Raw genomic sequence first — 16522 nt, forward strand, 5'->3', positions numbered from 1 at the left:
TAAAACATCTTCATTCGTAATCTGTGAAATGAAGATTTACAATGTTTCAATATGAACTTCAAAATTGTATGCTTGCTCTAGACATTGGAAGGTTCGAAATAGAGGAGCGGGTGGCGTGAGTTCGTGTACAGCTTGCGCCGTCTTGGGGTGGACATTTGGTGGAGGGTCTGGAAACAGGCAATTGGCGGAGGGCCTGGAAACGGGCAACTGCTGGGCGGGACAGGCGGAAGATTGCAATTAAATAGTGTTCCTGCATCCTGTCTAAATCAGCGCGTTGGTACACGGTGGGGTTTTAGTCGATACGAATCCGACATAACCCACGCCCTACAGCTCCTGACCCGGGAGCCGTGGGTATTTATTATAAGGAAAGATTTCCCCACTTGAAAAAAATAAATAAATAAAAGGTTCGAAAAAATATAAGAAAAGCTAAAGCGGCACTACAAAATTCGGCAGATAGAGCATAAGGAACTTAGATAAGGAAATTCAATCATTATTTTTTTATTTTTGAAATTCAATCATTATTTTTTTCATTTTCTTTATTTTTTTTTAAATATTTATATTGTTTTGGACAATTTCAGAATATAGATTGTAAAAATTTGGCAAGATATTTATTACAGCTACTAGCCGACCGAATGAACACATAAAGGCCTAATCGAGTATTTGGTACAGTTACACAATATTTTGTACGTTACCATTAGTGCAAGCAGCAAAATATACATTGGAAGAAAAAACAGGGCGATATCTTATTTTGAAACGCCAAGACTACTGCCTTCGTGCAGACAATATTTTGAGATTGGTCTTTAGAACGGTGATAGCTCTTACGCTCATAGGTCCTATTACAGACGCGGGTTTAGCGATACAATTAATACTTGCGTTTAATATAAATATGTAATATGGCAGTGTCACAACAATGGTTTATACAGTGGTCGTCACCGTCGGTTACGTTTACCGATATCAGTGCTAAATATAAAAATGTGAACCCATATTTGGAACAGCGTGATCTAAATGTATTAAGCTTTTATGATCAAAAATATACAAACAATGAACGGTTGTCTCCGTATCAATATCGAAGGAGGAAGTACTATAGTCATTTAGAATCGAAAAAAGCTTATCAAGGTATGTAACTAATTTTAAATTAATCATAGAAAACCAATGCACCAATTATTATTTTTTTATATACCCAGATACTACCCAGAAACTGGTAATAAAAATTTATCTTATTAAATTAAATAAAAAATATACATAATTTCTTCCTACTCATAAAAAAATCGGCACGTGCATAAATAAGGTTACCTACCTATTTTATTTTAATTGCAATAGTACTTACTTTTCATGAATATAATATGTAAATACATACAACTATTAAATACTAGAAAATTAATTATTACTTAGGCATTTTTTTAGCTTTACACATACACATATATTACATACCTAGTATGTAATTTATTAAATACTATAGTTTTTACAGCATCAGTAATGTACCTAGTTGTGTTTATTTTATATAATGTAATGTCATTAACATTTATCATAACAACCTTATTAAATATAATTTACACTACCGGTTAAGATTAAATAACAGGCGTTAAGTAGATACATATAGTGTAGATATGTACTACCTACATATAGAAAAAGTGTCTATTAATTTTAGGTCATAGTCAAGTTAATCTCTATCTAACATTCCATAAAATATTTTAACGGCGTATGAAATAGAAATTGAATGAATATTAATTTTATTGTGCATTGAAATTCAGAACAGATAGTCGTTACTGGATATCACATTCGTTTAAAGATTCTAAGATAAAATATACGATCTTATTTGTGTTGTGACAGATTATATAAATAATATTGAAAGGAGATAGCAAAAATAAAACGATATTAAAGGGACTGAGTAACCAGTATTTCCAACCTTTCTATTAACTTTCTCGTTCAAAGCAAAATGGGAAAGGATGAAATAGGACTGTGGGCTGTGGGTGTTTCATAATTATTATGGCATACCACCATTACATAGATCGTTACATGTATCGAGGAAAGTTTAGATATACTAGATTAAATAAAACTACTATATCGTATATGGCAATGGTGAAAGTTAAGTCAGTTACTCAGTTAAACCTAGCGTTATACATCACATGCGGAAACTATACAACTGAACTGACCATGTCCAATAAAAAATGTTACAGAAGTAAACTTAATTACAATAACAAAGCTAAAAATATCTAGTAGTAGGTATTGCTTTATTGTTAACTTCCCTGTCACGAAATTTGGTAAATTGTTTTTGATTGGCAACTACCTACGTGGGTACTGGTACCTACTCTTTGTCATTTTCCAATCATACGGATGAATAATCTCTGTTTTATATTTTTATTATGTTACCATCTTCACCTAATTAATTTAAATAACCTTTCACTATAAAGTAAAGAATAACCATTTGATCATTACAACTATACCTAATTCTAAGTACTTAGTTTAAATTGGCGTTTCTGAAATATTTAGTCACTTTTAATTTATTATAAGGATGTTTAATAATTTTATTTACGCAAAATAATTATCAATCTTATCTACAATGTAGAATTTATAATAAAGTATTGGTAACTTCAGTTACCTCATAAATCGTTTTTTCTTAGAAATCATTATAACCAAACCCACTATAACTGTATTTCATCGTAAATAGGTAACCACAAATCTAAATAAATTTTTTATGCAAATATAGATAAGTATTATTGTTGCTCTGAGTTTTTGCGTATGCCTTTTTGTTGGCAGTTATTATCATTGCCTCGCCTGTACAGTTTCTCTAACTGAAATAGATATGCCTAAAATTTAACTACTTAGTACTAGTTACATCAAAAAAATAGTGTTTTTCCAAATGATTAATAATTATCTAGCCTAGCCTATCTAAGTAAATAATTTCACCGAGTAAATGCTAATACTATCCCCAATTTAAACGAGCATTTAACATATTTTATTTGTACTTGAAATCGCATTTTGATTAGCATAATCTTTAAATCTAAAGGTACCTACTTCAGAGAGAAATCATCGCTTTACTTATGCTAAATCAAGCGTGTCTACATTTTGATAGAAAATTACTCAACGTGCTATTGATTGTTTTAAAACGTTTGTAATACATTTTTAAGCATCAAAAAATAAACACTCTTACAAGTGTTTCAGAGGTAAACCATAAATTTAACAATAGTGAAGATTGAAAATAAAACAAGTAAAATTTCTGAAGAAGTTCCTAGTTTCTATTATTAGTTAATTCCTATTCCTAGTTTTAATTTAGAATAGATTTTGTAACGTTACGATTAGAAGATTTCATTACATTTTTATTTAATGTTAAAACCTTTTTTGTTGTAAAATATTTTATTCCTATCATATTATCTCTACGTATATGTAGCAAATCTATAAAAAATTAAAATCTAAAATTTATTCTTTCATTTTAACTCGCTCTTCCCACTGAGCGCTGGTGTATATCTCGCAGTAAAGTCTAATCTCATCTTATATGGTCGTGACCTCTTCGGGAACTGGACTACATTATTAGGAGCTAATTTTTAAGATATTTATGAAATATGTACCTACAATATGCCAAAGGTTAAGGAAACAATAACTAAATTTACAAATCTCAGTTAAGCAGTAAATGTACTTCAGTGATTCTCATTCAGAGAACCATCTCTGCCACCAGGCAGAGGTTGTTTTTATATAAAAACTTGTTTTATCTAATTAGACTATAGTTTATCATTTTTTCATCACAAATGATTTTGTTCTTTTATACTTTGCATAAGCTTATGAATAAAATAAAGGGAGCTCTTAAATCTATACATATAATAAATCTGTAGAAGGGTCAATTCTGTACATTGAAAATATTGAAAAAATAAATACCAGGGGGTGTTACTGGATCGATACCAAACCCAAATATATGATTAAAAAAATTTTTGTCTGTCTGTCTGTCTGTCTGTCTGTCTGTCTGTCTGTATGTGAAGGCATCACGTGAAAACTAGCGGTTCGATTTCGATGAAACTTGGTATAATTATACCTTATTATCCTGGGCGTAAAATAGGATACTTTTTATCCTGGAAAAATACGTAGAAAAAAATTAATCTTAATTTTTCAGTTTTATCCATAGACGTTGTTCCGTAGAACCGCGAACACACGTTGCGTATTATTATAGGCCTAACCCTTAGGCCTTACCGTATTTGGGAATTGGGTCCAATAGATATTTACAAGATGTTATTGTCAGAGGTCTCAAAATGGAGAAATAAACCATCCTCGCAAAGACCGACATCCGCGCGGACGGAGGCGCGGGCGGAAGCTAGTTAATTTATAAAATTATAATTAAAAAAAGTATAGGTAGGTAAATTAAAATTTAATTAATATCTCGAGGTGCCTTCGTAACCAGATCGTTCATATTAATTGAAGAGTTTACGGTTTCAAATAGATTCTTATTGTTCTCATAGTGTTCTTCAAAATCCACTTTCAAATGCATAAACACTGTTACGCCTGTCTCGATAAATTAGCATCAAGGTATAAAAAAATGATTGCTCTAGTGTTATCTTGGCGTTAAATTTTCAGCGAGCAGTTCTCGGGCCCCTTATTTATAACACTGCTGCTTCCTATTTTATATTTTTAAGAATTTTATTTTCGGTGTAATTCTACATTAGATATACATATACGTACATACTCTCGACTCGATAGGAGTAGGCATTGGGAATCCGATAACCCCAGAGCTCTTTTCCCGGGGGTTAAGGGCATGGGTTTCATTCTCATTTTGGTGGGTTGGGTTTGGTTTTGGCAAGTTTTGGTTTTGGTTTTGCCCTAGCTGTCAAATATCGTATGATAACTTGAGTTTTGAATGAGTTACAACGAAAATAAATAAGTTAAACATTTCACCGTTCCTTGTATAAATGTTTTTGCTGATATAAAATTTCATTAAACATCGATGCGTTCATTTCACATTCGATGATGTTCTAACTAACTTGTTCAACGATAAGTTCTGTGACAATTAAAATAATTTAAAATGTCGTGAACAAGGAAATACACAAAAACAAACATTATCTATATTAATTTTTGAATTATAATATTACATATCGATAGTATCAATTAATAATGTTTCTTCAAGGTAAGCCTGACATAATATTAAGATATTGGCAAAACAGCAAATGAACATTTATTTAATGTTTCTAGATCGGAAAAGTAAATTTTGATTTTCCCAATTTTTTTCTTTTATTTCGCGTAAAGCATCGACGTAAATCGTACATAATACATTATATACATAATATGTACTAAGGTAAACCATAACAATTCTGAAAGCTTACTTAGCTAACTTCTGATCCTAGATCTTATCTTCCTTCTAGAACAACAGACTATATGTGACTGAAGCTCAAATTAATACTAAACATATTTTAAATTCAATTTTCAGCAAATGAGCGATCAGCGGGTGTCACACTATGGCTTGCTATGTTAGGATTAGCGAGTTCACAATCTCTACCAGCGGATGTGGATACTCCACCTTTCAGTACTCTTTACAAATGGAAATATATTGACTTCGAGTTTCCGTCCGAACTGCATCGACAGAGAGCTCTCTCTTCTAGGTACATAGATACTATGATAATGGTAATATAACAGCTATTTTTTTGTGAAAATCATTTTATGAAAGAAAAAGTGCACCTATCGACTACGTTTGTTTGTTTTATTGAACAAAATTTTTATACATTAATAGGTATTAATTTATTTCATGATATGTATCATCAATACCTTATGGTCTTAGAACACTGAAAAGTCTTAACGAAAGTGTATCTGCGTTTTCAGGCAATACGTACCAGATAGTGTTCTGCCATTGGGTTTAGAAGTGTGGGGATCGCGGGTTTGGGTGACATTACCCAGCTGGAGGCAAGGCGTTCCCGCGACTCTGGCTACTGTGTCCCGTTTTGGGGGCGTAGTGTCGCCCCTCCTCAGACCGTACCCGGATTGGAGCTTTCATAGAGCCTTCAGTGAGTACATTTTTAATGAAGAAACATAATTTTAGGATTTGTACTTGCATATAAATAGAATAGACGTATGTTTGTAACGAATAGTCTAAAATATCTAACACAATAACAAAAAAATTTCATATAATATAAGATGATATGTCTGTGAGAAGTACAAATATTATTAACTAATTTATGTTTATTTCATTTCAGATAACCAAAACAATTGCTCTGGCTTAACATCAGTATTTCGCATCAACGTGGATCAATGTGGAAGATTATGGGTCTTGGATTCTGGACAAATTGATTCACAAGACAACCCTAAACAAATATGTCCACCTAGCATCGTTGTCTTTAATTTACAAAACGATGAACTTGTAGCACGATATACTATTCCTGAAAAATATGTGCTCCAAGATTCTCTGTTCTCCAATATTGTAGTGGATTCTAGAACATCAGATTGTTCAGATCTACACGTTTACATTGCTGATACTTGGAGATTTGGTCTATTAGTATTTCGCGAGAGGGACGCCAGTTTTTGGCGTTTTTCGCATCATTTATTCTATCCAGATCCTTTGGCATCAAATTATACACTTCATGGACATAATTTTCAATGGTCCGATGGTATATTTGGTCTAGCTTTATCTCCAGTCAATTACTTTCAGGAAAGAATCCTTTACTTCCATTCAATGTCAAGTTACAGAGAGTTTTACGTCAAAACGTCTGTTCTTCGCGAACCATCACGTGTTAATAACAGTGCAACTGAGTTTAATCTATTAGGAGAAAGTAGGGGGCTGTTTGGACAATCATCAGCATCTGCCATAGATAGGCGTGGAGTAATGTTTTACGGATTAGTCACTAGAGACAGTATAGCATGCTGGGATACTAAAAAACCGTATCAAAAAATAACAACCGGTACCGTGGCTAGGAACCCAGAGACGCTAATTTTCCCTAATGATATTAAAGTGGATCAAAGTGAGCGGCAGAGCTTATGGGTAATATCAAACAGATTACCAATTTTTCAAGAGGGTCCATTAGATCCAGAAGACTATAATTATCGTATCATGTATGTTGATACGATAGAAGCGGTTCGAGGCACGGTTTGTGATCCAGGTTATCCCATGGCAGAGAGACCAATTATTCATACTGATTTGTGGCCATAAATATTATACTTTAAGGATAAGTGTAAAATATTCTCTTGTAAATAAAATATACATGACCCTATTACGTTTATTTAATTTTATTACAAGTGTAATAATAAATAGATACGGTAAAATTTTGACTATTCAAGCAATTGAAAAGAAAAAAATATGTATTAAATTCACCTGCTGCTACCTATATACATCGCATTAAAAAGAAAAAAAAATAGCAAAATTATACGATATGTGAAATTGCTTTTAAACTCTATCAGGAATTCTCGGATTCCACTTTGATAACTACAGAAATATTATATATACTTAGTTCTGGTTTTATTATTGCATTAAAACTTCAGTTTCAGACCTATAACTTGAATTGATTACATTTAGCTATCTATTCACGGCATAATGAATAAAAAGTATCAGCACAGTTCTTTTTTTCTGTTTTTATCGTTAAAAAATTAAACACATATATGATCTTTATAAGTAAATAATCGATCAATTTCCTTCTTGAAAACTGGCATGAAGTTGTTCTGGTTAAAACGTGCTACAGACCGTCATCGTACATAATGTATTTACGCAATACTATGTTCATTAATTTTTAAGTGGGCGTAGTCAACATAACTTCTGAACATTAGCTTCGAATCAGTCGTGGAGCAGTGAAAATGAAGGTAAGATATTTATTTCATAAATAAATAATATTTATTTATTTTATTGAAGTTTCCAAATGTATTTATAAAATATATCTACTTACATTTAATATTAATTATGAATAATAAAAATTATTGTATTTCTTTTGTTAATTTTTGCTGCTGATTATATAATATTAAATATGGTATGCGTAAAGATCAATAATGATACATACGCACCGTTACTTACGCACAAAGCACATAATATGTATGTATGTAATACATCGTTCAACGTTTCTTACATTTATGAAACAAGGGGTGAGGCATATAAAAAAACTTAATTTATTTGTTTCCCATATCATCTCTATTGTTTATATTTCAAACATAATTTAGCATCCCACAAATAAAATTGAAATCGGTATAAAATAAACGATTTACCTACATATGAGTTTGATATAATTTATTTTATTTAAATAACTATAGACAATATATAACTAAGTACTTAAAAGTACTAGAAACACGAAAATAAACAAGAATTGTCCATTTTTACTTTCAAAGATTGTTTTCATTTACTATAGGTATAATAATTATATAGGTACCTATAACCCTCCTAATATATACTCTCTAATAATTTATACACCTATATAGTTAAGTATACTAATTTTACATAATATCTTATGTAAGTACATATTAAAATTCATGAGCTGAGACTAAAATTTAAAGAAATCAATGTGATAATGAAATGAAACAAACTTTCTAAATTAAAATAAATTATGAAATCAAAACAGCGACAATCTAGTTTAGTCTATTTTTATTCGTATATATATATACTATTTCTCATTTAGTAATTGGTTATTTTTATTTCTAAAATAAACTGATTCTATGTTATATAATTTAATGAATTCAATAATTTAAATACAGTTACGAGTTTTGTGTTATCCTTTCGTATTTACAAACTATGCAACGAGGTCAATTCAAACTAGTCTTACATGGCCGGGCATTGAAATATAATACTATGATTAATATCCCACACTTTGATAAACTAGCAATTTTCTTATATTAAGTTAACAGCGTTCTCAGCTTCTATATTATAGTTTCTCACTTAACCTAAAAGATGAAGAAATAGTCAGTCGTGCACGGTTATATACGAAGCATGTTCACATCATTTAATTTTGTCTTGCAGTTATTTTCAATAGCATTATTTTTGGGAGGAATTATATCAACGAGCAATGTGTTGAGTGTTCCACAAAAGTCGATTGGCACTCTGTACAGATGGAAACAAATGGACTTTGTCTTCCCTACCGAAGACGAAAGAAAAACTGCGATCGAAAATGGGTACGTGATATAAATATTTGATTTTAAAAATTAATAATATAAGTAGAAATATTTTAAAGGTTACATTATAACTAGTTTAGTTGTGAAACGGAAATCCAAAAATTCAAACATATCAATTACTAATGCTATTTAAAGTAACCTGTTACTTCACGCCTCTCCAACTTTGAAAAAAATAACTCAAACTGTTGCTCCATAGGTAGGAAGTGCGACTCGATAGACTTATTTAAATATTTTTAAACATATTTTTTAAGTCTGTTTAGGTATTTGTTAACTCCTACAAGCTCGCGCTATTTTATAAAATTTGTTATAATATAAATGTTTTATTTTATAACTATTACTATACCTACCTACTAATCCTGAATCCACGCGAAGACAAATCCAACAAACTAAAAATCATTAAAATCCGTTCAGCCATTCGTGAGCTATGTTGTAGATATTACACAACTTTCTTTGGTATCTTTGATTTAACCAAGGATCTTTCTATTTTTTTTATGTTTTCCTCTTTATCGAGGATCGTTCCCAAACTCTAACTTTGGAAATAACTTAAAAGTAGGTATTATTTTTGTATTGTTTAAGTACTTAAATATATGAAATTTTTCCATTTGATGGAAGAATGAGCAAGCGTGTTAACAAAGCAGTCAAACCAGAAATTGTAATACTAATAAGTATAATGTGTCTAGATGTCTATTTAGATGATTACATAGTTGATAGAAAACTCTATTAAAAATAGGATTTGATTTTTTTGATATGAGAAAAAAATATGTAAAATATGTGTAAAATATTTCCAATGTATTACAAAACAAACTCGTCATCTTAGTATTAGATACAATGATGAGTACCTGATATTTAATAATTGGTAATTCGTATATTGATAATAATTTTTATATGAGTTAAATACGAGATATAATTCTATAAATATGATGATTATATTGTATCCTAAAGGAGTGCCAAATAATAGTTAGTTATAATTCTTATAAACGATTTCATCCGCACTGAGATGTTTATACATATTATATTCTTTGTATTCTTTACAAAACAATATTCATTTCAGGCAATACATTCAATCAAATGTAATTCCGCTGGGAGTTGAAAGATGGAAAAATCGTGTTTTCGTGAGTACACCTCGATGGAAGAAGGGTATACCTGCGAGTCTTTCGGTTCTACCCGTGGTTGCTCAAGAAACATCCCCACCACTAACTCCTTATCCAAACTGGGATTGGCACACCGCTGGTAATTTACTCTTTAATCTTTAAATAACGAAAAACATATTTTTTATTTACGTTAGTTGAACTTAAAAGCTCCGCTTAAGTTCCTCCGATCAATATATTTGTTGCAAAAATGCAATGCATTTTAAATTAAAATTTGAAGTGTTTTTAATTTCATTTAATGTGGTAAAAAAATTACTTTATACTTACGAACATAGTAGTCTTAGTTTTTAATAGAAACAGCGAAGAAGACTAGGAAGACCTTGAGAGTCTGAGTTCAGATTCACATGAAAGTGAATTATTATGTATATTTTTTCTTTTTTTCCAGATAATTGCACAGGAATAACATCTGTGTTCAGAATGGTTATAGATCATTGTGGAATAATGTGGGTGCTCGACTCCGGTCAAATTGAAGCTTTTGAAACTCCCCGCCAGCTGTGTCCACCGACTTTAATAGCTATTGATTTGGAAAAAGATACAATTGTGGGAAAATTCCCGATACCTGAACAGTTTGTTTTGCAAGACTCATTGATAACGAATATCATAGTAGACTCTAGAGATCCGCAATGCAAGGATTTACACGTTTACATATCGGATGTGAGACGCTACGGCCTTATTGTATTTAGAGGAGCGGACGGAGAATTTTGGAAATTCAATCACTACACGTTTTACCCAGAACCGTTGCTGTCAAACTACACTTTACATGGCGTAAACTTCCAGTGGCCTGACGGATTATTTGGCATGTCACTAGGCCCATATCATTTAGGAGACCGGCCGTTGTATTACCACTCTATGTCGGGCATGCACGAATTTGTGGTTTATACGTCTGTAATTCGCGACCCTGCACGTGTTGACGACTCTGTGGGTGAATTTAAGCTCCTTGGCGAAAGCCGTGGACCCATAGGACAAGTATCCGCCGCAGCTGTCGACCGCAATGGTATCATGTTCTTTAACCTTGTTTCGCAAGACAGTATCGGATGTTGGGACACACGCAAGGAGTACAGAGTTGAAAATTTAGGTATTGTAGCCAAAAATAATAAAACATTGGTATTTCCTAACGATCTGAGAATAGATCATGAAGTACCACAAGTAGGGTGGATTGTAACTAATCGATTACCTATGTATCAATTTAACTTGCTTAACCCGAATGAATACAATTTTAGAGTTATGTTTCTAGATCCGATCGCATCAATTGCGAATACTGTTTGTCAATACTAGTAGTACTAGTATTAATATTCTGATAAACCTATTATTATAAAATATATAAATTAAGTTATTGATCATTAATTTTATTGAATATGTGAATAGGTGAAATAAAATGCGACAGAAAGTTACGATTTTTTAAATATTTTTTTCCATTTTTTTGTATCAAAACTTCATCCATACAATTTTATTTGTGTTTTCTTTGTGCATTCTTCGGATTTTTAGTTTTTTTAGAGTTCTGGTTGTTTGTTGAATGCCGAGATAGTGTACTGTTTGCAGATCGTTGAGAATCATTTGAAGATGTTTGAGTAAAATTAACACGATTCTTTATTCGTTCAATAACAGATTTAACACTCTCATTAGAATCCAACTTTAATAGATTACCTTGTACTTCGCCTTTTTCATCATCCTTATTTTGTAAGAAAGAATGAGTTCTGTCATTCATATTTGGAAATTCTTCATTTTGTTCATTGCCGTGAGAAGACTCGCCTTGATAACTTTCTTTTGTGTCCAATGAAATTTCCTGAGTTGATCTATTTGAGGAAATACTTTCTGATTGTCTCAGTTCATCATTATTGTCATAGGTCGTATCATCTGATTCAATGTTTTGGTCAGCACGAGTCTCGGGCAACAGGTCGGATGGTTTTTTCATAAAAATATTTGGATAGTCTCGTAGGTATGATTGTATTCGACCTCTACTATTGCCAACTGAAGGTGGTGTTTCAGCTTCCTCATTTGATATTGGATTGCACTGCATCGTATCTTGCTTGGGCAAAATCGTAGAGTTGGTGCTAAACAGCTTTGTCGAATCTGCATTTTCTTTTTTCAAATATACCCCAATACGCAACAGCATTAAAACAAATTGTTCCAAGATTCTATCTGTATCACGTGGCACTACAACTTCGCTACCGAACCAGTCTTCATACGTTCCAATATCTGACATGGTTCTATTGGATGTGACTGATACAGGTTGAAAACTTTCTAAAGGACCAGTGATCTCTTCTATGCTTAAATTTGTCAGTTTTGCAATGGAATTCTCAATTTTTTGGTAACTAGTATTTACGTCCGTGGATGGTCTTTCGCCATAGCTATAAATTAATATATAAACTTTTTAATTATAAGTTAGTTCATCCACAAGAGAAAGGACTATTCGTTAAGCAAATTGTATATATTATGATAATTAAAAACCTTCTTAAAATAGAACCACATGGCAACATTCTACAGCATGTATATTACCTACTGAAATCTGTAGTTTGCTTCACAATATCCATCTGAATTATTAGTACCTATTAAAAAGAACTAGCAGTCACTTTTCTTTTGAAACTGTAGGATAGTGTTTGTTGAGTAAGTTTACTTGTTTACTCTAATTACTTGTTACCTACTCAGTGTTTTAACTAACAAGCTCGCAATGAGTTTTCTTCGTAATTGATCTTCCCCCAGTAGCGATTTTGTTCGACGCCTACGAACAGCTAATTCAATACCGCAGTCGTTGTCATTGCTCGCCGGTAAATTTACAGGGAATGTTTTGAACGCCGCGGCCATTTTTAAGCTGTGATAATAACTGAAAAATATATAATTGATTGATAATAATCATAGTGATTTGCTTGTTCTCGAATTATTCATAATCAAATCATTGAAAGGAAACAACAAAAACTGAGATCATTTCTTGGTATTAATTAAAATAATTTTATCAATTTAACAATGCAATCGATCCTATTGTTTACGACTTAATTAAAATTCTACAACAACATACAAATATGTATACCTAAAAACCAGCGTCCACATATAGAAAGCAGGCATAATGGTGAAAATCTTTGAAATGAGGAATTTGACGCAGGGCGGTCTGGCTGGTCCCAACAACACACATGTACCGAGTCCCAAAGCCAGACTTGTCAGTTCACATAAAAGTTTTCTTATTGCTGCTAATAACAACCATGGGAGGACCAGTGTTGGACGTTCTTCCTGTTTACAGTTACCACGATATACTGTTGACCATCTTAAGCTTGATATATTTATACATTTTTTTGGATACTCGTACTTTTAAGATTACACACTATTTTAATGATCATTAGTCATATATTTACAATATTTTAAGGTGATAAACTACATCGAACCAAGACACAATATCAAAATTACCGTCTACTGGACACCACATCACATTTTCTAATGATAGAGCTAATTAACAAGTAAATTGTAGCTGCTCTACCTTTGAGATAAGTAAAGAGCCAATAATATAGGCTCCCACCTAATACACTAAACTACTATAACTATTTATATATATAACTATTTATATATACTATAATATTATTATAATATCTTCATTTAAGAAACAACTGATATTAAATTTTCGTACAAGTATTGTAATCGGAGGTTGTAATCAAAAAGTTAAAAACTGAACCACCAAACGTTTAAGTTTAAATGAACCTAATTGTTTATTGTTTGTTTTGACTTATCAGTAACTCACTCAAACGCATCTGACCTACATGATCAGTTTCTTAAATGAAGAATAACTGACTCATTGGAATGCTATCAAGTTGAGTTGATTTAGTAATTATCGTATTGATCTGTATAACGAAACCATAAAATAGGTCGAAGCAAGTATTTAAAAATGACTCATAAGTAAAATTTAATACTTTTTATAAAAAGCGATTTCATTATTCAATTTCTTAATACATTGTGAATTAGAGATATATGAGAAAACGTTATTTTGATAGGAAAAAATTGTTATGATTTCTTTCTCTCTCTGTCACCCTGTTTTTTATGTGTGATTCGCAGTCATTTAAAATATAATTTCTTATCAAAATAATATGTAGATACCAAATACGTGAAAATTTCTTCATATAAGTTTAACTTTTCCAATAGCATCATAAGATAAGACTATTCTATAAAAACAATAGTTTAAAGTACCAGGAATACAGGATACAGCAGCACAATATAGGACGCGAGGTACACGTACACCGTGAAGCATTGCACCAGCATCACGCTAGAGACCATGGTCCGTAGAAAGCGCTGCACAGGCACAGAAGATAACTGAGGCGGCATGCTCATTTGCCATACCTAAAAGGATTCTTTTTTTCAAACATTATGTACACTAGCAATGGTTTTTATTATTATTGTCTTATTCTCGTTATTTAGGTACCTACATAAACATATTATAATGGATAATGTGGATAATAGGAAACCTGACCTTCAAAATAAAAATACATTATACGTTAAATCAGACATAATATTTATTTATTTATTTATTTATTTATTACTCTTTAATAAAACTATACACCAAACATGGGAAACTTATTACTAATTTATACAAAACAAAGAACAGTACAGTTTATTAGGCGGCCTTATCACTTAGAAGTGATCTCTTCCAGGCAACCTGGGCAAAAGGTAACAAGCTACTGAAATTTCGATGGTAGGAAGAAGAAAAAAGTCAAGGAACAAAAAGAACAAGATAAATAAATAAATAATAATAATTAAAATAGATATACAGGTAGATATTATATAATTATTGATATATATCTTTCTTAATATATATAAATCTCGTGTCACAATGTTTGTCCTCAATGGACTCCTAAACCACTTAACCGATTATAATAAAATTCGCACACTATGTGCAGTTTGATCCAACTTGAGAGATAAGATAGATTTTATCCCTCGGGAACGGGAACTATGCAGGTTTTTCTTTGAAAACGCGGGCGAAGCCGCGGGCGGAAAGCTAGTATATAATATATAAATAAATATACTACACTCGAGTATACACCATTATATTTTTAATAATAATATATACAATTTACGCATATTCATAAATAACTATAATTTATATACATGATACATATAATTAAATACAAACATACTACATAAAACAAATATAAAATACTATAAATACATACATATACATATCTGTGTATAGATAATAATATGAAAATACATAGTTAATGTGCCGAGTTGAAAGCAGAGGTGAGAAAATGTCGTCTCAAAAGGTTTTTAAATGAAAATATATATTTAGCTTGTCTAATAGGTAGTGGTAAAGAATTACAAAGATTGACAGCAGTGGCAATAAACGATTTAGCGAGGAAGTAAGTACGTCGAACAGGAACACTCAAGGTGAGTCTATCACGGTATCAGCCGAGTGAAGAGAATAGTTTTCATTGTGCAGGAAGGAAAAATTGTTTTTAAGATAAATAGGAGCAGAAGGATCAAAAAGGATACGGAACAGTAATTGCAACAAATGGAGATTCCGGCGAAAACGGATGGGGAGCCACTTGAGCTTTTTTCTGTAGATAGAAACGTGATCGTATTTTCGAAGGCCGAAAATAAACCTAATACAAAAATTTTAGAGTCGCTCAAGTTTATCAGTTAGCTCTACTGATAAATCAGGAAAACATGCATCAGCGTAATCAAGAATAGGGAGTAGAAGGGATTGTGCTAGCATAATAATATGATACTAAGTTAAATTAACAATACCATTCGTCTCATTCTTGGTTTTACCTATATACCGCTATAATATGGATATCGTGTGACTGGTAAAAGCTAAAGAATGTTTCTTTATAAAACAGGCAATCTCTATGCAAATCTCAAATAGTTTTCAAGTTATCAGAAGTAGGAAACACTTTTATAAATACGAGTATTGTTGCAATAAAGATATATGTTCCAGAATATAAAGTGTTTAGTTGCTACATACTTTACAAATAATATTTATACAATTGGCACCTGTTTTAAATTAGCATTAACTTTGAAGAGAGTTGCATCAAATATGGTTCGTATTAGGCCCAATAGAGTCCATAAACAGACTTCGGATTGTAAACTCATCCCAATGTATGACAATATATTCATTATTACGTTTCATGAGATATTTTTACATTGATATTATTTATATATTGATATTTTTACATAGATATTTATTTAAAAAAATTATTTGTTTATATAGAAATACATTTTAAAACATTTTGTAGAGTGACACGTGGTTATATCACGTCAAATTTTATTTTGGCATTTTACTTTTTTTTTGTGGGCGGGCTAAGGTCAACGACCATCATGGTATTTTTATCCGCACTATCCACTCA

The 16522-nt window shown here is 31.5% G+C and overlaps 2 protein-coding genes and 1 pseudogene across 2 annotated transcripts; 2 read left to right on the top strand and 1 right to left on the bottom strand.

Annotated features, from left to right (window-relative positions):
• Positions 1-816: 816 nt before the first annotated feature.
• On the top strand, positions 817-7178 carry LOC123695417 (protein yellow-like). The gene is made up of 4 exons (XM_045641260.1): positions 817-1116; positions 5408-5579; positions 5797-5978; positions 6168-7178. Exons 1-4 carry the CDS (start codon positions 894-896, stop codon positions 7115-7117), a joined length of 1527 nt encoding a protein of 508 aa, XP_045497216.1. The 5' UTR covers positions 817-893; the 3' UTR covers positions 7118-7178.
• Positions 7179-7627: 449 nt separating this feature from the next.
• On the top strand, positions 7628-11593 carry LOC123695524 (protein yellow-like). Its single transcript, XM_045641399.1, has 4 exons — positions 7628-7761; positions 8903-9054; positions 10106-10284; positions 10588-11593. Exons 1-4 carry the CDS (start codon positions 7756-7758, stop codon positions 11475-11477), a joined length of 1227 nt encoding a protein of 408 aa, XP_045497355.1. The 5' UTR covers positions 7628-7755; the 3' UTR covers positions 11478-11593.
• A 7-nt stretch (positions 11594-11600) lies between these two features.
• LOC123695525 lies at positions 11601-16327 on the bottom strand (annotated as a pseudogene).
• Between the last annotated feature and the right edge of the window lie 195 nt (positions 16328-16522).

Source organism: Colias croceus, chromosome 11, assembly GCF_905220415.1.
Source record: "Colias croceus chromosome 11, ilColCroc2.1".
In the NCBI taxonomy this organism is placed as follows: Eukaryota; Metazoa; Arthropoda; class Insecta; order Lepidoptera; family Pieridae; genus Colias; species Colias croceus.

Bases quoted from the DNA above. Each gene is read 5' to 3' on its own strand.
- LOC123695417 (XM_045641260.1), top strand. From the start codon at position 894: ATGGCAGTGTCACAACAATGGTTTATACAGTGGTCGTCACCGTCGGTT. The intron at 1,117-5,407 runs GTATGTAACTAA...TTCAATTTTCAG, and splicing joins ATCGAAAAAAGCTTATCAAG to CAAATGAGCGATCAGCGGGT. The intron at 5,979-6,167 runs GTGAGTACATTT...ATTTCATTTCAG, and splicing joins GAGCTTTCATAGAGCCTTCA to ATAACCAAAACAATTGCTCT.
- LOC123695524 (XM_045641399.1), top strand. The intron at 9,055-10,105 runs GTACGTGATATA...TATTCATTTCAG, and splicing joins AAAACTGCGATCGAAAATGG to GCAATACATTCAATCAAATG. The intron at 10,285-10,587 runs GTAATTTACTCT...CTTTTTTTCCAG, and splicing joins CTGGGATTGGCACACCGCTG to ATAATTGCACAGGAATAACA.